Here is a 27,917-nt window from a genome sequence, read left to right as displayed (position 1 = left end):
TAATTCAAAATCTTTGGAAAGAAAAATCTAATGATAAGATTTTATTTATTTACCCAACAGACAAAACACAAGTAGGCAGAGAGGCAGGCAGAAAGGGAGGGGGAAGCAGATAGCCCAATGTGGGGCTCGATCCCAGGACCCTGGGATCATGACCTGAGCTGAAGGCAGAGGCTTTAGCCCACTGAGCCACCCAGGCACCCCAATATTGACAGATTTAACAACACAGAAATTATTTTCTGTGGTAAAAGACACCACTAAAAAGTAACAAAACATGACAGATTGAGGAATCATACTGATCCTAAAGAATAACTTGACTGTGATAAAACTCTTACAATGAATATGAACAAATATATTGTAACAGTGTTTATAAAGTGGCTAAATATGATCTGTACATCCACTTGAGAAAATTATAAAATAACCAGTCAAAACAAAATAGGCTCAACACTGCCTATATTTAAAGAAATACAAAGCACAATATTCAGTGGTGATGAAGGTTCATGAAAATAGGTCCCTTTGGGGGTGCCTGGGTGGCTCAGTGGGTTAAGCCGCTGCCTTCGGCTCGGGTCATGATCTCAGGGTCCTGGGATCGAGTCCCGCATCGGGCTCTCTGCTCGGCAGGGAGGCTGCTTCCCTCTCTCTCTCTCTCTGCCTGCCTCTCCATCTACTTGTGATTTCTCTCTGTCAAATAAATAAATAAAATCTTAAAAAAAAAAAAAGAAAAAAAAATAGGTCCCTTTGGTGAAAGAACCACTTGGAAAAATTTGTGTGGGACATTTGGAGTTATCTTTCAAAATATGGATTGCTATGTATTTTTGATCCTCATATGTCACATTTAAGAATTAGAGTTATAGGAATGCCTATACATGTCTAAGACACATATATGAGGATGCTAATTGCAGCATTGTTTATAGCAGTTGCAGTATTATTCCATACTGTGCAATGCTAGGCAGGTGTAGTTCTATTACTGGACTATAGGCTCCATAAAATCAGGTCCAGATTTGTTTGTTTTTTATTTAACTTCTGCTCACTATTATGCCTCTACTGCCTAGCATAATACTTGCCTTATGGTAGGTGCCCAGAAAGTAATTGCAAAAAATAAATGGATGGATGAATGCATGCATTATAAAAACTAATTCTTAAAGTCTAAATTGTATGTATGTATGTATGTGTATATACATTCTAAAGCTGCATTTTGCTGAAAACTTACTTTTTCATAGATATTTTTCTGAGTAATTACATTTATCTTTTTATGAAAAAGTTCTTTTAAAGGCATTGGTCCCATTTGATTGATGAGGGCATCAAGACATGAATAAATTTATTTCATTATCCAAAAGTATATAGAGCTATGAGTTCTTAGAAGAAGGCTTTGGATTTATACAACTGGGCACATTTGCGAACCTGTGTAAGAAAGTAGATACATAGATAGTTTCTATCCAATTTGATCGCATTAGAAATACAGATTAATAAATAAATAGATCCCTAAATGGACTGATGGGAGATGGACAGATGAACAGTTGAATAGACAGCATAGCTTTTGCTGAGAAGTATTATCTCTAGATAATGGGACTGGCGTGGTGTAGAGCTGTGAGGTACTTTCCCTGTTCACTTTATATACTCCTGTACTATTTTAATTTTCCACTACAATAAGCATGTATTGCTTTTGTAATAAAAATGTTTAAAAGTGAGAGATAAAATCCAGACTAATAAAAGGAAAATCAGGGAGGGCTAAAAGATTAACTCTTGGAGCCGAGATCATTAATCTGACCTGTTTCTTCTGAGTGAGAGATTTCTTTTCAAGAGAGAGGTTTCCTGTCATGATGAGAATGGAAATGGAGCCCATTTGGCCAGTCTAAGACCAGAGCCTGAACAGGGTCTAAAGTTTAGGGTAGTGAGACACACTTTGCAAGATATAATAATTGAGCTAGTTATACCAAGCCCTGAGGCTCACAGTCATCAGGAGAGCCATGTTGACTCATGGCTTTAACCTGAAGGAAAGCTATTTGAGAGAAGCTGAAATTTGAAAATCAAGAAGAACCAGAAGCTGTGATAAGAAATGTAGCTATGTCATATTTAGCATATCAGTTTTAAACCTTGTCCAGCCATTGAAAAAGGGAAAAGAAATTTTAAAATTGCAAATGGGTAAAATGCAAATGGGTAAAATGCACATCCAACATCCAAAATAGAAATCAGAAGCCATGCCTTGCCTTCTCTCTACCCATTTTTGGTGTTACTAATCTCTAGTCAAAAGGAGGGATTGCTTTTCAAATAAGACAGACAGACAGACACACACACACACACACACACACACACACAGACAGACACAGTAGTTATTTAAGTACCATATTGTTTTGTAGCGGGGTGTGTGTATCTGTCTGCCTATCTATCTCTCTCTCTAGCTTGTTAATTTTTCTTTGTTTCTTAACTGAATCTCTTATTTTAATATCTCAATTTAAAGAACTGCTCTTACAATTGTAATGATTTAGTAGTATCCTACCTATGACCATGTCATAGTTTTAGTGAGATGGCAAGGCTTTCATTTGCTTAACTCTTCCAACCCACCACGGATTCAAACACAGTACTAAAGTACTGAGGGCTGTGCTTCATCCAAGTTCTAAGGGGTTATCTTTTACTCTCCTGGGTCAGAGAGTACTTGAACAAATTTTCCTATGAATATCCGTCAATAACTTCTGAACATCTATTCTATGTAAAGCACTGTGGTTTTTTTGGAGTCTGTACCAAAGCTTAGGAAAAATGAATGAAATATTAGTTTCCCTGTACCTTGAGTATTAGCTTGAGTATTTTCATTCTTGAAGTTAAAAAGTACTAACTTTGTCATCATCACTCATAGGCTTCCTGATTAACATGCTAAATGCTCTCTAATTTAGAAATGAAGGCTTCTTTCCTTACTACTTAAAAAAAAAATCTGATCCATTTCCTAGAACAGGAGATATTATGCAAATCAAGTTTCATTTTTGAGAATGTCATCAGTAATTTAAGAAAAAACTTCTATGACACAATAGGAAGCTGAGGCTCGGTCTGTTCAAGCTTGTCCAAAATGAAAGAAGGAGGATATGAGCTCAGGGTTACGGTTAGTCTTTTTTTCTCCTTTATTGGTACTATCAATAATTAGTCAGATGACCTTATACAGTATTCCTAACTCATAAGAATGTTGAATGGTAAATGAGAAAACATAATAAAATCCCTTGTACATAACTGATGCTCAATGAAAAGTAATTAAATATCAAACTGAATCTCTTTAATATGATTTTGGTGGGAGATAAATACTGCTGGCTTATCTCTGTTTTAATGCTTTTTTCCTCTCCATCCAGTTCTCAATTTCCAACATGAGTCTTATTCTATATTTACTCCACTGAAGTGAAACTTGATAACTTGATTCCCTGCAGCCATAATTATCTGTTCATTCATTCATTTACTAATTTAACAAATACTGAGTACCTATTTGTCAGTAAGTGGTAAACCAGTTTTGAGAAAGTTCCTGCCCTTGTAATACTTAGATTATCATAGGGAGACAAATTATAGCAAAGGAATAGATAAATAAGCATAATAATTGCAGTTTGTGACAGATGATATAAAGGAAGTAAGTCACTGTGAAATGAAGGGAAAGGGAATGAGTTTTTAAAAATAGGGTGATCAACAAATGCATCTCACGTGCCATTTGAGCTAAAACCTAATGGAAAAGGATGAACCAAAAATGCAAAGAGATGGGGAAAATATTCCAGACAAAGAGAATAGCAAGTATAAAGACCAAAAGGTATAAAAGGACTTTTGTTATTTCAGATACGAAACAAGGCCAGTGTAACTGAAAGGTACCGACAAGAAAGAGAGAGGCCATTAGATTGCCATTAGCAAGGAGTACAGGATTGGGTCATACAGTATCTTGTAGGGCATAGAAATAGGTTGGATTTATTCTAAACAAAGAAGCTTCTGAAGGGCTTTAAATATGACAGTGCTATTTAATTTTTGTGGGGTTTTTTTTGAAGATAATTCTAGCTGTTTCATACTGAATGGATTGAAAGGCATGGGAATAGTTAGGATATGAATGTAATGGTCCCAGAAGGCAAGGATCATAGCTCAGGTGAAAATAATAACCATGAACATGAAGATAAATAGGTGCCTGTATTCATTTTAGAGGCAGAAAAGACAAGGCTTGTTAATGGAACAAAATAGAGAATACAGAAAAAAAGAAAAATCAAGGACAGTTTCTAAGTTCACAGCCTGACACAATGCATACATGTTGTTGCTATATTCAGAGATGGTGATTAATGGGGAGACTAATGTCTTTGAAGGAAACCGAGGGCCGGCCTTTGTACATAACAAATTTAAGAGATGTCTTGAGGAGAGGGCTCCCAGCTGGAGATAGATATTTAGGAATCATTAGCATATAGGCAATATTTAAGAGACTTTGGGAGGGATAATTGGAAGATAATACCCTAGGGGAGAGGTGTAGCTAGGGAAGACCCGGATCTGGCCTCTAAATCTTTCCAAAATTTCCTATCATATAAATAGGCTGGGCTAGGAGGAGAGCCTAAGAAAGTGTGGCTGATAGTTAGAAAACCTGAAAAATACAGTGTTAAAGATTCCAAGAAAAACAAAGCAGTGTAAGAAGAAAGAGTGCTATTGAGAGCTACCAAGTAAAATGAGAGTAGAAAAAAATCCATTAGGCTTAGCAACATTGTAGCCATCAGCGGAGCAGAGACAGGGAAGCTAGTTCTCTGATCCACTATTAGCCAGAGAAGCCCTCTGAGCTCATCTTTAAAATATGGACCCCATCCATTCCCTGCTTCAGAGTATGCTTGATTCAGCAAGCTAAGCTCTATGATATGGACTGGCTACTTTTTATATAATATTTGTTATGAAAAAGATTGCTCTTAAATACAGTTTCAGCATTAAGCTAGTTATTATGGAATTTGCCTTGGAGATTGCTTACACCATCAGGCATATTCCAAATCCCAAAACATACCGGAAAGCTCCGTAATGACCACTGAAATCTGTGTTAAATGAAGTGAGCATCTCCATTCTGGTTTCATTGTTTATCAACCACCATTTTTAACTCTGTAGAGAATGAGGGGTTGGAAATTGAGTATTTTGTGCTAGTAAGAAAGATACCATGTGCAGTCAGTAACTTACAAAACTTAATGCCCTTTTTCTACTACTATGGGGAAAAAAAGAAAACAGTCATTTTGGTTAGATCAGAAGCAAAGCACAGAAACAGCAGGTGACAGTGAAGGAAGCGGAGTTAAATGTCACGGAGCCAAAATATTTCTTTCTCAGATGGAAACTCCAATAGTGCTTTCCACAGTAGTCCTGTAGAGGGAATGTTAAGAAAGTACAAATGTTTTCTATCACTGATCTCCCATCCTGATTAGCTTCTGTTTGTGAGGTCAAACTAACTTCTATTCTCCTGGTTTTAAAGGATATGTCCTGAAAAGTTGTTCTCAGTTTTTAAATGGAGTATGTATCTTAAATACATATATTTTAATGAGGTACAAACTCAGTGAGTAGCTGGAAAAGAGATTTTTCAAAATTTGTTGTATTTGGAACTAAAACTATAAAGACAGAACGCTTGACTGATTAGCTGAACACAGAAGACCTTTGACACTTGGTTCAAAAGCATTCAACTTAAAGGTGGCTTATTTGAAACTTGTAAAGTCACGATTTATTGAGAATTCCATTTAATTGAGTTTTACCCACTAGCTTCTGTGCATTTGTTCTCAGGCACTAGGTGGATGTTTGGTATTAACACTACAAAATCCCCACTCCTCTTTAATCCTCTTCCCAAAAAAGTACAACAAAGATAATGCAGTTGTGGAATGCAGTTTCATTTATACAATGAAGCAAAAAAAAAAATAAATAAATAAATAAAAAAATAAACCCTAGGTGATAGGGTTGAATTGATTGGCAAGTTGTTAAATAGAGAACTTTGAAAGTACTTATTTGTAATTTTGCTTCCCCATTAGAACCAAAGTTCCATGGGAATAGCTCCCTCGCATCATTAATTTATCACTATATACTCAAAGACTAGAATATAGCCTGGCACGAAGTAATAACTCAGTAAATGTTAAATATATTTTTCAGTGTCTCATTATTATCATTCTGATACTTTACAGAATCAAAATCAAAATCAAAACCATCATCTTCAGCTGCCATGATTTATTGGATTGAATATATGATTTTTATTTGCATTTTATATTGCATTTATTTAGCATTGTTTCGTTAATGCCAGAAAGCTGAACTAGTTTTCAGTATATCTAAAGTCTCCTATAAACACCTCATCTTCTGTGTTTTTTTTTCCCCTCTTAGGCCCTAGGGGAGCATTATGTATTTTGAACACTGTTTTCTACTTGTGCCAAGATGATAGTGAAAGTTCTCTGCTAGCTACACAATGAGCATATCAAAAAGAATAATTGGATGTTTAAAAGATGGAATTATGTAGTATTTCTCATGGATAAGTGAAAGCCACTGTCTTATGGTTAATTTTATTATGAAACAATCATCTTCACCAATACAAATTATTTTCATTAGTATATATTATAATCCTTTAATGAGAAACACTGTTATTAGATGATAAAAGCAACTTGTTTCGCTGAGTGAATGCTAAAATTATGGAATGGCTTAATTAAGGATTACCTAATTTAGTGAAGGCAGAACAGATCTTGTAGAGAATTAAGGAATTTAACTTGTGGGGACATATACAAGTTATTTTCTTATTAGAATGCTATATACTTGCTGTATTCATTGGCATGCAAATGGAAGTTATATATATGTAGAATGTAGTGATGGATGAAAAATATTAAAATTGAAAATAACAATCTAACACTGATAGTCCACTGACATGATATTGCCCATAATTTACAAACTCTGGTGCTAAGAGATCAGAAGACATAATAATATCTTCATTTGTAAACCTCAGATGATAACACAGTTGCTTCCAGTAGTAAGTTCTTTGGAATCAGTTGTATTTCTTTTTATTAGAAAATAACAACTGGAAAAATTTTAACAAACTGAGGGTTGCTGGGGGGAGGGGGTTTGGGAGAAGGGGGTGGGATTGTGGACATTGGGGAGGGTATGTGCTTTGGTGAGTGCTGTGAAGTGTGTAAACCTGGTGATTCACAGACTTGTACCCCTGGGGATAAAAATATATGTTTATAAAAAATAAAAAATTATAAAATGAAAAAAAAAATAAAATAACAGTTATAATAGCATAAATATGAATTACTTACGGACAAAGTAGCAAAATTAATTAATTTAGTTAATTAATTAAGTTATATTAGTCACCATACAATACATCATTAGTTTTTGATGTAGTGTTCCATGATTCATTGTTTGCATATAACACCCAGTGCTCCGTGCAATCCATGCCCTCCTTAATACCCATCACTGGGCTAACCCATCTCCCCATCCCCCCTCTAAAACCCTCAGTTTGTATCCTGGAGTTGATAGTCTCTCATGGCTCCTCTCCCCCTCTGATTCCCCCCCCCACCTTCATTTTTCCCTTCCTTCTGCTACTGCCCTCCCTGCTATTCCTTATGTTCCACCAATAAGTGGAACCATATGATAATTGACTTTCTCTGCTTGACATTTCACTCAGCATAATCTCCTCTAATCCCATGCATGTTGATGCAAAAGTTGGGTATTCATCCTTTCTGATGACTGAGTAATATTCCATTGTATATATGGACCACATCTTCTTCTTTTTTTTTAAATTTTATTTTTTTATTTGACAGACAGAGATCACAAGTAGGCAGAGAGGCAGGCAGAGAGAGAGGAAGAGAAGCAGCCTCTCTGCTTAGCAGAGAGCCCGATGTGGGGCTTGATCCCAGGACCCTGGGATCATGACCTAGGCCGAAGGCAGAGGCTTTAACCCACTGAGCCACCCAGGCACCCCTGGACCACATCTTCTTTATCCATTTGTTCTTTTAAGGGTGTCTTGGCTCCTTCCACAGTTTGACTATTGTGGCCATTGCTGCTATGAACATTGGGGTACATGTGCTCCTTCTTTTCACCACATCTGTATCCTTGGGGTAAATACCCAGAAGGACAATTGCAGGATCATAGGGTAGCTGCATTTTTAACTTTTTGAGAATCCTCCACACTGTTTTCCAAACTAAGAATTTGTACCAATTTGTATTCCCACCAACAGTGTAAGAGGGTTCCCTTTCTTCACAGTCTCCAATATTTGTTGATTCTTGCCTCATCAATTTTTGCCATTCTAGCTGGTGTAAGGTGGTATCTCAGTGTGGTTTTGATTTGAATTTCCATGATGGGTAATGATAATGAACACTTTTCTCATGTGTCTGTTAGCCATTTATTTGTCTTCTTTGGAGAAGTCAGACACAGGCTTTTGATTCTGTCTCTTTCAACCTGTGTGTATTCACATTTTCACATTCAGATCTACCTGACCATGTCTAGTTTATGGTCACAAGTGTCTTCTTCCCAGTTTACCACCTTCCCTTCTCTTACATTGAATTTATTTTTATTATGTAGTCTGTAATACAAATGCTGTGGGACATGATTCTGATCAGTGTTTCTACATGATGTCCTTTTAATTTTTTTTTTTTTTTTACAAAACTTGTGAAAGGCTGATCAAACAGCCTTGTGAGTATATATTTATGCCTCTGTTTATCTTTGAAATCCTACTTCTTTCTGATTATACATGATACACATTTTAATCTGCTATTTTAATTTCTGCCTTTCTCCTGGCAAAAAACTGACCTGAGGTTTAAGGCAGTGGAGCCTCTTGTTGAAATTTCCCAGAGGTGTTTCAAGGTTGTGTCTGCCAGCTGGCTAATCAGACTTTCTGGAGGTTGATTACTCAAGACAAGAACAGTTTTGTTGAAAGCACCAGTTTCCTGACAAACTCACACTGTTTTTTTTTTTTGTTTTGTTTTTGTTTTTTTGTTTTTTTGTTTTTTTTTTTTTTAGGGTGAGGGCATGCTGCAAGAAAATTTTGGGCAACTTCATTTTTATTGTTTCTTTTTGATCTTTAAAAATACCTTTATTATGATATAGACTATATTATCTAACTATAAAATTAGTGAGTGCTGAATGGAGAGTGAAGAAAATATATATAGGACAAAAGAAAAAAGGAAAACCATTTTCAGTCCCACCAACTTACCCATTTCACTAATGTCTTGAAGTATGTTTGCCTAGTCTTTTCTGGAAAATTATAATTACATGCTTCATAATTTGTACATTCTATTCTTTTAATGCTATAAAGAATTTATTTTCATATTTTCTTAAAAATTCTTCAAAAGTGGGTGCTTGGGTGGCTCAGTTGGTTAAGTATCTGCCTTTGGCTCAGGTCATGATCCCAGGGTTGTAGAATCAAGCCCCACATCACGTTCCCTGCTTAGCGGGAAGTCTGATTTTCCCTCTTCTGCCCCACCTGCTTGTGCTCTCTCTGTCAAATAAATAAATTAGATCTTTAAAAAAATTCTTCAAAAGCAACATTTTGAGTGGCTTTGTGCTATTCATAGACAATGACATATTTGATCATCTTTACTTCTCTAACTATTAAGCCACTTAGAATGGTTTGATTTTTTTTTTCTTTTTAGTATGGTAGATCTTTTAATATTGTAAATAGTGATTAAATTTTACATGAAGTTTATATAAATCATCATTTAAATTTCTGGTGATTTCTTTGTGCTGGATTCCTAGAAGGAAAATTACTGAATCATTTAATATGATTATTTTTAAGGTTTTAGTAAACATTGCCAAAATATTTTTCTTAAAATTTGGAACCAACTGAATCTCTTCCAGCAAAATATCAGTTTGACCAAATCATCGATGCCTCTACAACTTTGGTGTTATTCTTCTGCTATTCTTTGGTGATGTGATAAGCAAAGGAATATTATTTAAAACCCACATCTTTATTTAATTTGCATTACTTTGATTACTACTGAGGTTATATTTTTATGTATATTTACTCTTGTCAAACCTCATTTATTAGAAATAAAAATCAGGGACTACTGGGTGGGTCAGTTGGTTAAACGTTTGACTATTGATTTTGGCTCAGGTCATGATCTCCGGGTTGTGAGGTTGAGCCCTGAGTTGGGCTCCACGTTGGACATGGAGACTGCTTAAGATTCTCTCTCTCGGGGCGCCTGGGTGGCTCAGTGGGTTAGGCCGCTGCCTTCGGCTCAGGTCATGATCTCATCGTCCTGGGATCGAGCCCCGCATCGGGCTCTCTGCTCAGCGGGGAGCCTGCTTCCTCCTCTCTCTCTCTCTGCCTGCCTCTCTGCCTACTTGTGATCTCTCTCTGTCAAATAAATAAATAATCTTTAAAAAAAAAAAAAAAAGGATTCTCTCTCTCCCTCTTCCTCTGCCTCTCCCTTCCTGCTCATGCTCTCTCTCTTGCTAAAAATATATAGAAATCATTACTATTATGGAGAATATCATTAATATTTGGTAACGGAACCACATGGATCACAGGATCATCATTTAGGTAATGACTTGTGAGATACTTGGTTTTTAAATGTACTAAGATAACACTTTCTGCAAGAATGAGGGTAAAGTATTGAGAAATGTGATGCCCTGACTGGGTTCTAATTCTGATTCTGACAATCTTTGAAATTGCCACCAAACTACTGTGAATTTCAGTTTCCTCATTTGAAAAATAATGGAATTTCAGTCAATGATTTATTTGCTCATTATATCCCTCAGTATCAAAATTTTGATTAGTATAGAAACACTTGTCAAAATCAGTGTTATTGTTCATAAAATAAAACATTCTAGCAATATTTATGGGTTCACAACATTTTCATTCTTAGATGTCTTTAAAGATTAGATTAGAAATTATTAACTTAGGTTTTTGAGGCAGCGAACCTGTTATATAGTAGGGTTTTAGTACAAAGATTACTTTCATAAAATTGTAGGTTCTTATTTTGGGAGTACAGCCACTTCTTTCACTTCATACATTTTAATATCTTATAATAAAAAAATATAAATCACATCCCATCATTATCACCCTCCTCAAATGCTATAGTACTTATTATCTATAACATTATTTTTTAAGTCAATTGCAATCTTACACAATTCTCATCAATTTCTATGACTTTAACTACTATATTCAGTTTCTCAACAAATATTTAGGTGTTCACAAAGTCTCCAATCTTGGGGCTAGGTGCAGTTATTTATCCTAAGTGAGGATCATCCCCAAGTCATGAAATTTCTTTGGAATTCTCATACGTTGTATGATACATAATTATTTGTTTAGTGGCTCACCCACTGTATACTTATAACATAGGCTAAGCATATTCAGTGGCACAAAATAATTGCCTTGTGCATATTTAATAAATGATGAATTGCCTTTCCTTCCTACCAGCTTCTTGTGGCTTCCCATTAATAGTACTAATAGTCTCTGACAACTAGATCTGGTTTCATACTAATCACACACACAAAAAAATAATAATTGCATTATACTAACAATAGCAGGATCTAATTAAATTAACTTATTTAAGTTTATGGTCTTTTCTAAACATTATACATTTGACCTTCACAACACCATGATGAGATTGGGACTCTGGTTTTTATTTCACAGATGAGGAAACAGAAGTAAAGGATGTTAAGGGTGTATCTCTATAGATATAAATATTTAGGTGCAGATTTTAAAAATCTAAATTCAGATTCAGAATTTTTCATTCTTTTATTCCATCACATTCTCTTCCAAAAAAGTCATTACTTTTTAATTTGTAAGTGAATGTCATCTGTTGAATTTTATCAAATGATGAAACCATTATTAGGTATCTGGAATTAAAAGACAAAGCTGAGTGCATCACTTACTTAAAATGGAACTATGCTGGTCAACCCCAGGCTCTCAAAACAGAGTATTCTTAGGTTTTGGGAAAAACTGGGAGGTCAGGAGATCTGTGAGCATTCAGATGTGAGTAGGTTGTTGTGACCTTTAGAAGCATGGTTGGTTAATCAGGTGACACCACTGTTAATTGGTTTGCATTTAGAATTTTGTTCATTGGGATGAGTTCAATTTCTGATGAGCCAACTTCCAGAAGGGAAAGGTTGACAATGGCTGACTTGAGGAGTCATGATCAAGACCATATAGGCTGGTAATAGTTAATTGATTAAATAAGTCTGAATCTTGTGTAGGTGGCTACTTGTTATTTTGATTACAGAACAAGAATTTCCCTCCATCTGTCCTCCTCCTCCATTTTACTCAAAGATTTTTCATCTCTGTACCCTCATGGCTTAGACAGAATTTTATATATATAGTTATTTTCAAAGACTGTGAAGTAAATGATTAGAAATAGAATGAAGTCATCTTGGACCTATCTTAGAATTTCTATCATGCATCTTTTTTTGTTTTCATTAGAAAGCCTGGTTTATTTCTCTAACACCTCCTATCTGGATCAGGTCCTAGCTTCCTATTTCCCTCCCGCTGTTTTTCTCTTTTGCCCCATTCTGTACTTAACAGTTTTACTTTATAAAAAATTCAGTGCTGTCACACTCTTGCCCAGGAGTATTTACTGTCTAAACTACTGAACCAAGGTCAAAATTTCTAGTTTGTTACTGATGATCTCTCAGTGTTTCACAGTTAGTATACCCATTGTATCTTGTTATTCACTATTCTCCTGTCTGTGGCTAAGACATATAAAGGCACTATTCCTGGGATGTTTCTAATCTCTTACCACTGCACTTTTGTTCATGCTTTTCCACTGTCTATAATACCTTTCCTCATTCCCCCATTTCTAGCCAGTGATACCCTATACCTGCTCATTACAGTTTCCTATTCATAAAGATTTTTCTGGTCCCCTTGTAATATATAATTTCTTCTTTTCTCTGAATCTACTTAGGCAATGATTGTGCCAGTTAGAGAAACACATTTTAAATTCTGTTCAGCAATGCAATTATTTTGTACTTTTCCTATTATTTATTTTATTATTCCAAATTGTGAGGAATCCATGAATTCTCTATCTTGTTAATCTCCTGGATACTCTGTTAAAGTATTGTGAACAAAATAGGTCTTAGCACATACATGTTGAAGTGAATTAGCATATTTTAGAATATCTAAGTTCCTTTCTTTAAGAAAAGAAATCTTGGATTTTACCTGCTGGTACAGCTGAATCCACACAACCTCAGAGATGGGAAGGTAATGAATGGATTGGGGTAAAAATGTCAATAATTTGGTCAAATAGTGTATATTTTTCTGATGATTGATATTTATGAATATTTGCTGCCATCCAAAAGATGTTTTATATAGTTAAAATGTATTATAATTTTTGACATTTGCTTGGGGTAATAGAAATAATTTTTGATTTATTTTTATCTTTATTTTTATCATACATGTATTTGTGTTCAAACATATCCATGTACCTGTTTCTATATAATATAATAGTAAATGGTCATAGACCAACATTTTTTAATTCCAGTGACTTTCTCACAGCATAGTTCTACTTAATACTAAAAATAAACAGAATTCTGAATTATGCTCATTACAGATAAGGCTGACTAGTTCCTAGTGAGAAAGCAGAAACCATTTTAGAGGTTGAAAATGTGGTGAAGAAGGGTAGTATCCACCATACAAAGAACACTTGAAAAAACAGTTAGCAAATGAAAGGGGTGTTTCAGTCTTCAGAATTTCAAAGCCAAGTTAGAAAAAAAAAATTTTTTTTTTTTGGAAAGGTGATACTCATGCACAAAGTATTCCTTAGTTCTTCCTAAAAAAATCATTGCCAAGGGAGCCTGGGTGGCTCAGTGGGTTGGGCCGCTGCCTTTGGCTCAGGTCATGATCCCAGGTCCTGGGATCGAGTCCCGCATCAGGCTCTCTGCTCAGCAGGGAGCCTGCTTCCTCCTCTCTCTCTGCCTGCCTCTCTGCCTACTTGTGATCTCTCTCTCTGTCAAATGAATAAATGAATAAATCTTAAAAAAAAAATCATTGCCAAAACTTAACCTTCACTGCTTGTTGGTTAATAATTAAATTATAATAAGGAGCCAAGAATATGTATTGTATAAATTTGCACCTCTCAGCCTATGCACTTAAGTGTCCAGTAAGTATCGTTTTGGGGGAGAAAAGGCAAAACAATGAAGTGGCAGATGATAGGACAGTCTGCTTCCTGTGTAATATTTCTCAACCCTTTTAATGGTCTTCAAGCCAGCAGTGTCAGTATCACCTGCAAGCTTGTAAGAAATGCAGAACTTCAGGTTCCACCTCTGACATACTGAGTTTGATTCTGAGTTGAAAAAGGTCCCCAGGTGATTCATATGCACATTAAAAATTGAGAAGTGCTCTATTAAGGATGCCTGGGTGGTTCAGTTGGTTAAACATCTGCCTTTGGCATGGGTCATGATCCCATGATTGTGAGATTGAATCCCACATCTGGCTTCCTGCTCACTGGGGAGCCTGCTTCTCTCTCTCTCCCTTTGTGTGTGTTCTCTCTCTAGCACTTACTCTCTCTCAAATAAATAAAATCTTTAAAAAAAGAGAAAGAGAAGTATTCTATTATGCTATGGATAGAAGCAGACCAAGGAATATTGACTTTTTCCTCCTCTGTAGCTCTTTTCAAAAATATTTTAAAAGAATAGGGGTGCCCAGTGGCTCGGTAGGCTAAGCGTCTACCTTCAGCTCAGGTAGTGATCCCAGAGTTATGGGATTGAGCCCCATATCCCTGCTTAGCAGGGAGTCTGCTGCTTCCCTCTCTCTCTGCTCCTTCCCATCCCCCGCCCATTCTTTCTTTCTAATAAAATATTTTTAAAAATATATTAAAAATAGCCCTATGGGCACCTGGATGGCTCAGTTGGCTAAGCATCTGACTCTTGGTTTCTGCCTAGGTCATGATCTTATGGGTCATGAAATGAAGCCCTGCTCCATGCTCAGAGGGGAGTCTGCTTGAGATTCTCTCCTTCTACTCCTTCCCCCATTCACACATGTGTGCTCTCTTTTTCAAGTAAATAAATCTTTTTAAAAATGTTGTTCTAATTACATTCCTGCTAGTTGTGAAGGGATTGACTAAGTGACTTTTTCAACCTTCCTTTTATGTTAGTGGGCTTGAGATTTGACTGTTGGCTTTTTTACTCGTGATCTGAATACCTGACCAGAATATACATATTTAAGATAAAACAGATCTTTTAATGCTAGTTAAGTTAAGCTAAATTTATGGCAAGAAAAATGCCTGGCACATTGCTGCATAGTTATCTTGGCCTCCTGCCAGGATTTATGTTTTAACACTTCCAGGATTAATGATACACTTCACATAAAGGATTATTTTTACATCTTGGTTTCCTGGATTGAACACAGTGGGTAAATTGTAAGGCCAAGTAGCAAGAGAACCTTTAGAAGGAGGTGCCACTTACTATGTGTGCTATTACAAATTATTATTGACTTTAAATGCTGGGTTTCTTTCATTCCCTGGATGTGGCAAAGAACATAATGTCTGATCAACTTTATGTGAAGGACTTTTAAATTTATCTCTAGAGTCTGAGAAGGAAGGTAACATCTGACGTTAACAGATGTACCAAAATGTAAACAAATGTTTTTAAATATTGAAGGAATATTAGAAATCATATACATATGGTATACTGTTGTTTTATTTTACTGTTATTGTGGAAATACATGGTTCTTTTCAACACAGAGACATATTTTGCTCTTTATGTACTTAATCACCAGCAAAAATTTGATTAGATGATGCAAGCTTTCCTTACTGGAAGCCAAGGCATTAAGCTCTTTCGTGTAATTGTTTAATTACCATGCACCATTTTCATTGACAAGTTAATATAGCTTTCCATGGAAAGGAAGATATAATGTTTTATTTGTGTTTCTTATCTAATGAAAACCACTCTCTTAGATGGGCTAGTTTGGCAATTTGACTTAGGAAAAAGTATTACGGAATGAAGTTTTTATGTGAACAAGGAAAAGAAATTAACTTTAGTGCTCCTCTCATTGGTCTGCCAAATTGGAAGGACATTTTCAGCCTGATTATCATGTTCTAATTAGTCTCTGGAGGACATTTGTGGGCAATCGAGTCCTCATTAATGTGTCTTTTTCCTGTAACATTGATTTGTTCATTCGCCTTTCAGAGACTCGAATATAGAAACCAAAAATTGATGTGTGGTATTAATGTGCTTACAGATGTTGCCACCACTTACCCAGATAAGAAGTCCATCTTAATGTATATCACATCACTCTTCCAAGTTTTGCCTCAACAAGTGAGCATTGAAGCCATCCAAGAAGTGGAAATGTTGCCAAGGCCATCAAAAGTTACTAAAGAAGAACATTTTCAGTTACATCATCAAATGCACTATTCTCAACAGGTAAATGTCAAAAGAGTACCTAATATCAATGATATTTTCTATCGCATATACATTTTTAGTCCTCATATGCATAAATATCTATTTTATCTATGGGTATATGCATGATAAATATGTCTGCATAGCATAGCATGTGTATATACGCACATACATACACACAAATATATGTGTCTATGTAGCATAACGTGGGTATATATATATTATATGTATAATATGTATATACAGGCTTATAGAGTTTCTCTCTCTCTCTCTATATATATATATATCTACCTATAGATAGATTATATTAATCTGATATAATGGACCATAATATTGTTTTCAAAGCACATTATTAAAATTCTCTGCTGTTGATATGTACTATGTTATAGGAATGTGAAAAACAATATATTGCATTTCCATTATGCAAAATGAATTAAAATAAAAGATAGGCTCATATGTATGAAACTTAATATCAATGAGAGTAAAGAACAAAGCGAGTATGAGAGAAGGCAAGAAGTCTGTTTAATAATACTTTCCTATTTTTAGTGGCAACATACTGATGTATTAACAAATTTTCTTTACTCAAGGTAACATTTTTGATAAAAGTAGTTTAGTTATAATACTTTAAATAAAAGTTAAAGGGAGAATACATATGATAAAGATTTTGATGATTGTACAGGATCTAGTGGGATTCTTTTATGACATGGTTCTTGCTCCCAACAGTGGCTCTTTGGGGTGTTTTCTTTTACTTTTTTTTTGACACAAACAATGATGAAAAAGCCTTAAAAAAAAAAAAAAAAAGCTTTTAGCACAATTTCTGCCGAAGGTGTGGAAAGCTAATCTTAGGCCTAATTTTCTCACTCTCCTAAGCAGTTCCATATTTAGCTTATGAAAGCTCCAGTCCTTTTCAGGAACTTGACTTGATGAATTCTGGTTTTGTTTACTTTGGGTTCAGAGAAAATTGCTTTTGGATGCCCATTTTTGCCAAACTGAAGAGCATCATCCCATACGAGTGCCAGAGCTGTGTCTGTATGGAATCCTTACAGTTAATCCCCGCCCTTATTCCTTCCCTGAGTACCTGCTCTCCACCATGACCCTGAGCACAAGAATTGTGCAAGTGTACCAGTTTGCAAGAGCACTATGTGCATTTCAAATTAAACCTTTTGTCTCACTGTTTCCATTTAACATTTGTTTTTTCTAGTGTGTTGGAAAGCAGTCCTTCCAGGGTTACTTACGATGTCTCCTCCTCCCCTCTGTCCCCTTCCCCCAACCCTGCTCTGCAGATCACAGTCAGTCTAGCACAGGGCTATGAACGAACTCCTTCCTCTCCCAAGCCTCGATTTAAGAGCTATGCCTACACACAGGCTGCTTACGTCGCCACCTCTGAACCCACACGGAGCCTGCTTCCTTCACAGGTCTGTCAACATTTACTCTCTGTTCTAGAAACCAAAGAATTTCCTCATCCAAGAAAATGTAACATAGCTTTTGTTTGAATTATGCAGTGCCTTTTCCTCCTTCATCAGGAGCAGTTTCATATTACCAGTTGTGTTAGATGTTCTCACATGATGCTGTTTTGTTATTGTGACTCCCCTAGGTTTAACATAGGTTGATTCTTCATGAATGGGGACTCTTATAATAGTGGGTGTGTGCTTTCATTATATAATTTACCTGTAAGGTTCTCTTTCATAAAGGCTACCAATGGTTATACAAAAACATCATTAAAGGTTGATATATGTAATTTGTAAAAGAGTGGAGAAGTGGATGAAATTCACTAATCACACTATTTGGGGAGATTTTTCTAGATACCTGATACCTAAAGGAAACATACACTCCATATAGATGTTTTATTATATTTTCATTATATAAAAAATATATTTATACTATTTAAGAAAAATATAACTGCAGAGCCACCTGGGTGGTTCAGTCGGTTAAAGGTCTAACTTGTGACTTCAGGTCAGGTCATGATCTTTGGGTTGTGAGATTGAGCCCTGCATCTGGTAATGCACTGGGCATGGAGCGTGCTTAAGATTCTCTCTCTCCCTCTGCCTTCCCCTTAAAAAATGAAAGGAAAATATAACTAAAAGCTTTTTTCATATAATACACTTTAATTTGACTAATTTAAATGTGTATATAACACGCTCTGTACTATTTATACAAGAATATCCGTCACACCCAAACCAGGTTAGGTTCTATGTACCATTTAACACTTTCCACATAAGGAAGCTTCTCAGTGGAGTTCTCCATTATTTCAGTGTCATAGGAAACCTTAAAACATAAGAAATTATAGCCTGGTATATGTTAGCACATGGAAATGAAATGTGCTTGACTTGTGAAATTTATTAGAAATTCTTTTTAGGGGGCGCCTGGGTGGCTTAGTGGGGTAAAGCCTCTGCCTTTGGCTCAGGTCATGATCCCAGGGTCCTGGAATGGAGCCCTGCATCTGGCTCTCTGCTCAGTGGGGAGCCTGCTTCCTCCTCTCTCTCTGCCTGCCTCTCTGCCTACTCGTGATCTCTGTCTGTCAAATAAATAAATAAAATCTAAAAAAAAAAAAAAAAGAAATTCTTTTTAGAAGAAAACTCTTTTGTTTTGTAGAGCAATTTGAAAAGCTCTTAATGGAGTGACTTTGTCAAAACTAATTATGAATGAGAATTTTGAAATTGTAGACCTGATCTTATATGGTGAAAAAAGTGTGCGTGTTTGGAGGCTCATTGATTTTTTAGAATCATGGTTGTATTTCATTAGTGATTATTTTACACAGCGAATTTATGCATAAGGATGAAAATTTTTAGCACTCATGGCTTCCTCCAGGGAAGCATAGTTCAGGGCATAGTTAGGCCCTCTGCCCTTGGCTAGTTTTCTGGCAAAGTTGAACAAAGGAGACTGGCTGAGAGCATTTGTGTGACTCAGCCTCATTTTCAGTTAAATTCCCATCCATGTTTTTACAAAGGTTAGTTGTATAATCTTGAACAAGAGGACTTAATCAGTTTTCTCATTATCAGTAAATAAAAATAGTTCGGCCACTCATTACTGAGTGTTTCTCTAAGCCACATTGTATGCACATTGTATGAACTAAGGAAATCCTTATAACAACTTTGGAGAGGTGGGAGATGCTATTTTTATCTGCCTTTGAAGTTTCCTGTATCTGCCCTTTTCTTTCTCTCCTTCTTCACCCCCCACCCTCCTGAGCACGTGACTCTCCAGACTCTTGTCATCACCATTCTCCCATCCTCCAAGTCTTAAAGAACAGGGGTGCATCCTAAAACAAAGGAGTGTGAGCCAAGACAAAGAGATGAATTCTTTTTCCCCCTCATTATCACTTTATCGAGCTGCCTTTTCCAGAAGGTTTTCTCTGACACCTATTCTGGCAGCACATTTTTACCTCATTACCACCCCATTAAGGCATTGCTCAGGTATGACTCCTGAATGAAGTAATTATAAGTAGACCTAATTTTGCTAGACTCTATTTGTTCATTCTACCTTTGAATAAATACAAACTATATAATGCGTCACAAAATAAAAATATTCAACAAATTTATTTACCTATTTTATTTAGCATAAACCACTGAGATAAAACTAATGGCGTCTTTTAGAAAAGAAGAAGCAGGAATTACAATTGATGAGGAATGATGTATCCTGCCCATTTCTAAAGGAAGCACCTCAGAAGATGATGTTACATGTTTGATAATTTCATGTCTTAATGATACCTAAATTTTTTTTTTCCCCTGCGGTGTTTTTCAGAGGGGCTGAGCCTATACTGCTCCCTACAGGTTGTATCTGATCCACTTCAAATGAGCTCAAGACCAGCCAAACTGGACTCCATGGGAGCCTTTCATTATAGAGATGTGTACTTGGTCTACCAAGGGGGTGACGTTTTCCATAATAGAAGAGCGAGCTATGTGGGTGACTGTCCCCTCTGAGGAAAAAAGTAAAATTTGTGATCTATCTTAAAAGTTCCCGATATAATAGAAACATAAACTTTAAAAATCCTGTTTATACTGTGAGTTTGGAAACCTCTTGAGGTGAAGCAATCTGATCTACCTCAGGACCCCTACCTATAAATGAGTTTTTCTCATAATTTGCCAAGAAGAAATACTATCTGGTATGAACCCCTAGCATGCCCTCATTGTATCACTTTATTGCCGTCCATCCTTGGCTGGAGGCCAATTTTTTATGGTTATACTTTTTAATTTATGTTTTTATGACTTTGATCATGCTTCTCATTCTACTCCTAATTTTATATCAAAAATACCCAGTATCTTTTCCACCTTCAATTTCTCTTTCTCTCCTTGAGCCTAAACCCATTTAAATCTCCTCTAGTGTATGTCACTTCTGAAACACATCAAGCCACTTTATCTTGTTAATACATTGTTCTGTGACTCTTTCGTTTATCGCCTTTGTAGAATAGTCTACACTTTATTCATTCGTTTATATAGTCACAAATAATTATATTTCATTACCAATTCAAATGTCATCTTTTTCAGCTTCCAGGCTTTCCATCATAATTGAAATAAATTTTCCTCTAGCCTCTAGACTCATCAGGTTCTTCTCCATCTCTATTCTGTATCCCTTTCATTATCTGGCTCTTTTTTTCTGTTCTAACTCCCTTTGACAGCCCCTTTGAGCTCCCTTAAGAGCATCATGAAAGATACCTAGAGCCGTGTGTTACACTCTTTTTGATCAATATGACTTTATTTCCTGGCTTCAAGCTGTATGCAGATGACCGTTGTTACATGTGTATTCACCAACTTCCAGTATCTTCTGAGTTACAGCCACATTTCCAGCTCTTTGGTATGTATCTATACCTAGGTGTCCACTGACTTCTTTTTTTTTTAATTTTTAAATTTTTATAAACATCTATTTTTATCCCCAGGGGTACAGGTCTGTGAATTTCCAGGTTTACAACTGCACAGCACTCACCAAAGCATATACCCTCCCCAATGTCCATAACCCCACCCCCCTTCTCCCATCCCCCCTCCCCCCAGCAACCCTCAGTTTGTTTTGTGAGATTAAGACTCACTTATGGTTTGTCTCCCTCCCAATCCCATCTTGTTTCATTTATTCTTCTCCTACCCACTTAAGCCCCCATGTTGCATCACCACTTCCTCATATCAAGGAGATCATATGATAGTTGTCTTTCTCCGCTTGACTTATTTCGCTAAGCATGATACGCTCTAGTTCTATCCATGTTGTCGCAAATGGCAAGATTTCATTTCTTTTGATGGCTGCATAGTATTCCATTGTGTATATATACCACATCTTCTTGATCCATTCATCTGTTGATGGACATCTAGGTTCTTTCCATAGTTTGGCTGTTGTGGACATTGCTGCTATAAACATGCGGGTGCACGTGCCCCTTTGGATCACTACGTTAGTATCTTTAGGGTAAATACTGTCCACTGACTTCTTAAACTTAGTATGTCCTGAAGGGAACTTTGTTTCATTGCTCACAAACCCATCTCTTGTCCCTTTTTGTTGTGTAAGTGAGACTATTACTCAGCAGGCAATGAGACTTAAATATGTGACTTTGTACTATTTGGTCTCTTTATTGATCCGATATTCATTAATGAGATATACAAAGTCAATTCCTTCTTTACAACATTGCTCCATTAAGCTCTGTCCCTGATGTTATGTCTTCTGATTTAGGCCCTTAATACACATCTTCTAGACTACAGAAATATCTTTGCAATCAATGTCACTGTCTTTATCTTAGTCCCCTCTAAATCAGAGTACATTTCCATATTAAGAACTTTAACAATATCATTCACAAAGCTTTCTTCACTTCTTTTTGCCTTTATAGCAGGTCCATTCTCTTAGATTTCATCAAGAAACTCCATGATCTAATATCTATTTATATTTTCATGTTTATTTCACAGTAGTCTATTTCATGTTTCCTTTACTCCAACCAAATTAAATCACTTGCTGTCTTCCGTAAGTGCCAAGCAATTTCCTATCTTAGCTTTCTTTTGTTCTCTCAGCCTAGAGTGACTTTTGACTTTTTTCACATTGGGTAGTTTAATCCAAATTTCAAGGCCTAAGCAATAAGTGGCAGATCCCAGATTCATGTTCAGTTTATCTACCTCCAAGTTAATGTTCTTTATAGTAACATTAAATTTTCTCTCTCTCTCCACCCCCACCTATATATAGGATTACTCACACATGGAGTATGTGATCATTTTTAAAAAGTGTTTATTTATTTGAGAGATAAAGAGAGAGAGCACAGGAGGGAGAAGCAGAGGAAAAGGGAGAAGCATACTTCCCTCTGAGCAGAGAGCCTGATGTGGTGCTCCATCCTGGACCTCAAGATCATGACCTGAGCCGAAAGCAGACGCTTAACTGACTGAGCCACGTAGGCATTCCTGTAATCATCTACACTTATTCTTTAATCACTTACTATGCACCAGGTATTATTATATGACCAAGTGATGTGTCAGTAAACAAACTTAAAAAAATAATTTGTGCCCTAAAGCATAGGCTTATGGGAGAGTCAAAATATGAATAAGATAAACATTATGAATAAATGAAACAGTATTTCTAGTAATATGCTAGTAATATGTATAAAGTAAAGCAAAATTTAGTAATAATTACAGTAGTTAGTGGTAAAAAGAAAAAAAATAAAAGAGAAAAGTAGAATATGCAGTATGTGACAGGTGGGGTCATCAGAGAAAGTAAATTTTGAGTAAAGACTAAAAAGAGGTGTGGGTCTCTGGGAGAAGACCAACCTCTGAGGAGGAATCAGAGGTGGTACAAAAATCCTGAGCTGTGGGGATACTTGGACTACTCAAGAAAAGGCAGCGGTGAGGGCACAGTGCTGGGAGATGGTGCCTGAGCTGTAATGGCAGACCAGATCACATAGGGTGTGGTAAGTAATGGTAAGGACTTTGGTTTTCATTACTAGTGAGATGGAAGGCTGTTGGAGGAGTGACATCAACTCATATTATTTCAGCATGGCTGCTATGTAGGGAATAGACTAAATGGAGCAAGGGTAGAACCAAGGAAACAAGTTAGATTGCTATTGCAATAATCCATTCAGCATATGAGAGAGGGTTGGATCTGGGTTCTTTTTGTTTTTCCCTCTGTTAAATTTTTTTTAATATAAACTTTACTATCTTGACTGTTTTTAAGTGTACAGTTCAGGGTTATTAAGTACATTCATAAAATTGTACATTCATTACCACCACCATCTATCTCCAAAACTCTTTTCATCTGGCAAAATGGAAACTCAGTATCCATTAAGCAATAACTCCCATAACTTCTTCCCTTTAACCCCTGGTGACACTACCATTCTCTGTTTCTATGAGTTTGGCATTTTTCAAAAATTTTTGTTTCTTAGATTTTTATCTCTAATGAGATTATGCAATATTTGTCTTTCTGTAGCTGGCTTATTTCATTTAACAGAATGTCCTTCAAGTTCATCATTGTTGTCACTGGTAGCAGAATTTTTAAAAAAGATTTATTTATTTATTTTGGAGAGAGAGCATGAGGGCAAGGGCAGAGGGAGAGAGAGAAAAAGAATCTCAAGCAGACTCTCCACTGAGTGTGGAGCCCAATCTCCCAACCCTGAGATCATGACCTGAGCCAAAATCAAGAGTCCGACCTTAGCTGAATGAGCCACCCAGGTACCGCACAGATGACAAAATTTTATTACTTTTTAAGGCAGAATAATATTCCACTGGGTATAAGTACACATTTTCTTTTTCTATTCATCTGTTTTATGGACATTGAGATGGTTTCCATATCTTGTCTCTTGTGAGCAATGGTTCAGTGAACATAGGAGTGCAGATATCTTTTTTACTCTTTTCATTTTCGTCTGGTATATACCCAGAAGTGGGATTGCTGGGTCATATGGTAGTTCTATTTTGTTTTTTTAATTTTTGAGGAAATTCCACACTGTTTTTTATAATGGTTCTATCAATGAGCATGATGCATAGTAGTTGAATTCTAGATAATGTTTTGGACAACGTACAGAATTTGCTAATGCAGTATAGAACACTTTTTGCTGTATTCTTAGACAATATTTGTGTTATTTAAAAAAAAGGGATAGATAAAATTTCTAAGAGACATTAAACATTAATCACAAGTAAACTAGTACTTTATTACGTGAAAACCATGTGTTAAATTTAACTGATGAGTTGAATACCCTGGTGATATATGAAATTGTTGAATCACTATATTGTACAGCTGAAACTAATATAGCACTTTATTTTAAATAATTTATTAAAATCAAAACATACAAAGCTAAAAATAATAATTTTTTTAAAAATTAGTTGATAAGAAAACAAATAGCTTGTGAGATATAGGCATAGGTAACAATGTATATTAATTATAGATTAACTTAACCTATTACACCTGGTAAAATAGATCATAAATAATGGAATACATAAGTGTTACTAGTGAATAGAAAGAGATGAAAAGACCGAATCATAAGGTGTGATCATGTCATCTCTGAGCTGTCACCTCCATCACTCCTGAATTGGCTATCTACTGATGATACTCATATGGTTTCATTATAGTCTCCCAAATGTACTACATAAAAAAATGCGAATAATTCCCATAGCTCTTTTGCAGACTGATGAGTTACAGCTTTGGGCCGGGTTTACTTACTCCTGTATCTCTTCAGTATAACAGATATATGTGGCAGCCTTAGGCACCTTCTGTCTACTGTATCCCTCCCTCAAATGTCACCTCTGGTTCTTTCCATTGTACCACCATCCAGAAAGATGGACAGAGCAAAACATATGAACATTGTTCAACCTGAGATTTAAATAGTGTGGTCCTTCTCACCGTTTGGCCTTATCCTAATTGCATTACCTGCCCCCCCCCCCATTTCTTTCATCTTGCTTCTTGTTAACATGCTTTAAAATGATCTAGTAAGTGATGGGATTTGAACCTAACAGCTTGGTCATTGAGCCTTTCTGTTTCATGATGTCTGGGATGTACCTAGTAGCAGAATTGGAGACCACCATTGCATCAAGATAATGAAGCACATGACATAGTGGGTATGAGTTAGGAAAGAATTCAAAGAACAAAGAATTACTGCAGGGTTTTGGCTTTAGCAGTAGGAAGAAAGTAGTTTCCACCAACCATGATAGAATAATCTGTAGGAGGAACTGTTTGGGTAGTAAGGTTAGGAGCTCACTTTTGAACATGTTAATCATTATTTATTTTTTAATTTTTAAAATTTGAGTTATAACTGACATACAGCATTGTGTTAGTTTTACATGTACAATATAATAATTTGAGATATATATATATATCAATAATAGAATGATTATAATAAGTCTAGTTAATATCTGTCACCATACATAATTATTTTCCCTGTGATGAGAACTTTTAAGATTTAATCTCTTAGTGACTTTCAAATATGCAATATGGTATTATTAGCTATAGTCCCCATGCTATACATTATGTCTCCATGACTCATTTATTCTCTAACTGGACCTTTGTACCTTTTGACCCCCTTCACCCTTTTGCCCACCCCCACCCCCTGCCTTTAGCAACCACCAATGTGTTCTCTGTGAATTTGTGTGTGTGTGTGTGTGTGTGTGTGTGTGTGTGTCTTACAATTCCATATATAAGTGAAAGCATACAGTATTTGTCTTTGTTTGACTTGTTTCACTTAGCATAATATCTCTAGGTCCATCCATATAGTTGCAAATGGCAAGACCTCATTCTTTTCCATAGCTGAACAATATTCCATTATATTTATTTACATTCCTTTTTAAAAAATCTGTTCATCCATCTGTAGACATTTAAGTTGTTCCCATATCTTGGCTCTTATAAATAAAGCTACAGTGGAGATGGTATACATATATCTTTGTGAATTAGGGGTTTTGTTTTCTTCAGGTGAATACCCAGAAGTGAGATTACTTGATCATATAGGTAGTCTATTTTTAACGTTTTGAGCAACCTTCATACTCTTTTTCCATAGTGGCTGCACCAGTTTGCATTCCTGTCAACAATGCATGAGGGTTCCTTTTTCCCCACATCCTCACCAGCACTTGTTATTTCTTGTCTTTTAGATAGCCATTCTGACAGGTGTGAGGTGATAGATAATTGTTTTGATATACATTTCCCTGATGATTAGTGATGTTGAGCATATTTCCATGCGTCCTTTCTCTGTCTGTATGGCTTCTTTGACAGGATATCTTCAGATCTTCTGCCCATTGCCCATTTTTAAACCCAATTGTTTATTATTCGTTATTTTTTTGCACTGTTGAGTTGCATGAGTTCTTCATATATTTTGGATATTAATCCCTTATTGGTTATATGATGTGCAAATATTTTCTCTCTTACAGTAGGTTTCCTTTGCTGTGCAGAAGCTTTTCAGTTTGATGTAATGCTAGTTGTTTGTTTTTGCTTTTATTGCCTTTGCTTTTAGAGTCAGAATCAAAAAATTATCACGAAGACCAATGTCTAGGAGATTACTGACTCTGTTTTCTTCTAGGAGTTTTATAGTTTCAGACTATTATCTTCAACTCTTTAATCCATTTTAAGTTAACTTTTGTGTATGGTGCAAGATGATGGTCCAGTTTCATTCTTTTGCTTATGGCTGTTCAATCTTCTCAACACCTTTCATTGAAAAGACTGTTTTTTCCTCAGTCTATATTCTTAACTCCTTTGTCTTAAATTAATTGTCCATGTATGCATGAGTTTATTTCTGGAGTCTCTTTTCTGTCGAGTGATTTATGTGTCAGTTTGTCAGTACCATACTCTTTTGATTACTATAGGATTGTAATAGAGTGTGAAATCAGGGAGTATCATGTCTATCATTCTATTCTTCTTTCTTAAGATTGCTTTGGTGAGTAAAGGTTTTTAATAATTCTGTAAAAATTTTAGAAGTGTTCTAGTCTGTGAAAAATGCCATTGGAATTGAGATATGGATTACATTGAGTCTGTAAATTGCGTTGGGTAGTATAGACATTTTAACAATATTAATTCTTCCAGCCCATGAACATGGAATGTAGTTCCATTTATTTGTGTCTTCTTCAGTTGCTTCCATCAGTGTTTTATAGTTTTCAGTGTACAGGTCTTTCATCTCCTTGGTTAAATTTATTCCTTGTTAGTGTATTCTTTTTGATGTGATTGTAAATGGGATTGTTTCCTTTATTTTTTCTTTCTAATAGTTATTAGTGTATAGAAACACAGTGGATTTCTATATGATTTTGTATCCTGGAACTTTACTGCATTTATTCATTTCAACAGTTTTTTTTTTTTTTTGGGTGTTTCTTTGGTAGTCTTCAGATTTTTCAGTGTATAATATCATGTCATCTGCAAATAGGGGCCGTTCTATTTGAATTTATTTTATTTCTCTTATTTGCCTAATTCTTCTGGGTAGGACTTCCTGTACTATGGAGAATAAAAGTGGGGAGAGGGAGCATTCTTGTCTTGTTCCTGACAAGTCAGCTTTTCACCATTGAGTATGATGTTAGCTGTGGTCTTGCCATAGTTGGCCTTTATTATGTTGAGGTATGTTCCCTCTGTACCCACTTTGTTGAGAGTTATTATCATGAATGGATGTTGAGTTTTGTAACACTTTTTTCTGTGTTTTTTTGAGATGATCATGAAATATTTATTTTTCCTTTTCTTGGTGTGGTGTAGTACATTGAAAAAGTTAATCTTGAGATGCTCATGAGACTTGAATATATATGCATAAATCTGGG

General features: G+C 35.8%; 1 protein-coding gene across 7 annotated transcripts in view; it reads left to right on the top strand.

Annotated features, from left to right (window-relative positions):
• Positions 1-27,917, top strand: part of DMD (dystrophin) — a 2,248,143-nt gene that overhangs the window by 627,946 nt on the left and 1,592,280 nt on the right. For all 7 annotated transcript variants that reach the window (XM_059157899.1, XM_059157902.1, XM_059157904.1 and 4 more), the window contains exons 8-9: positions 16,100-16,281; positions 17,541-17,672. In XM_059157899.1, coding sequence (XP_059013882.1) covers positions 16,100-16,281; positions 17,541-17,672 — 314 coding nt within the window. The remainder of the gene's footprint in view (positions 1-16,099; positions 16,282-17,540; positions 17,673-27,917) is intronic.

Source organism: Mustela lutreola, chromosome X, assembly GCF_030435805.1.
Source record: "Mustela lutreola isolate mMusLut2 chromosome X, mMusLut2.pri, whole genome shotgun sequence".
Classification (NCBI taxonomy): Eukaryota; Metazoa; Chordata; class Mammalia; order Carnivora; family Mustelidae; genus Mustela; species Mustela lutreola.
The sequence above is the reverse complement of the archived record's forward strand: the minus strand, read 5'-3'. Positions and strand labels throughout refer to the sequence as shown.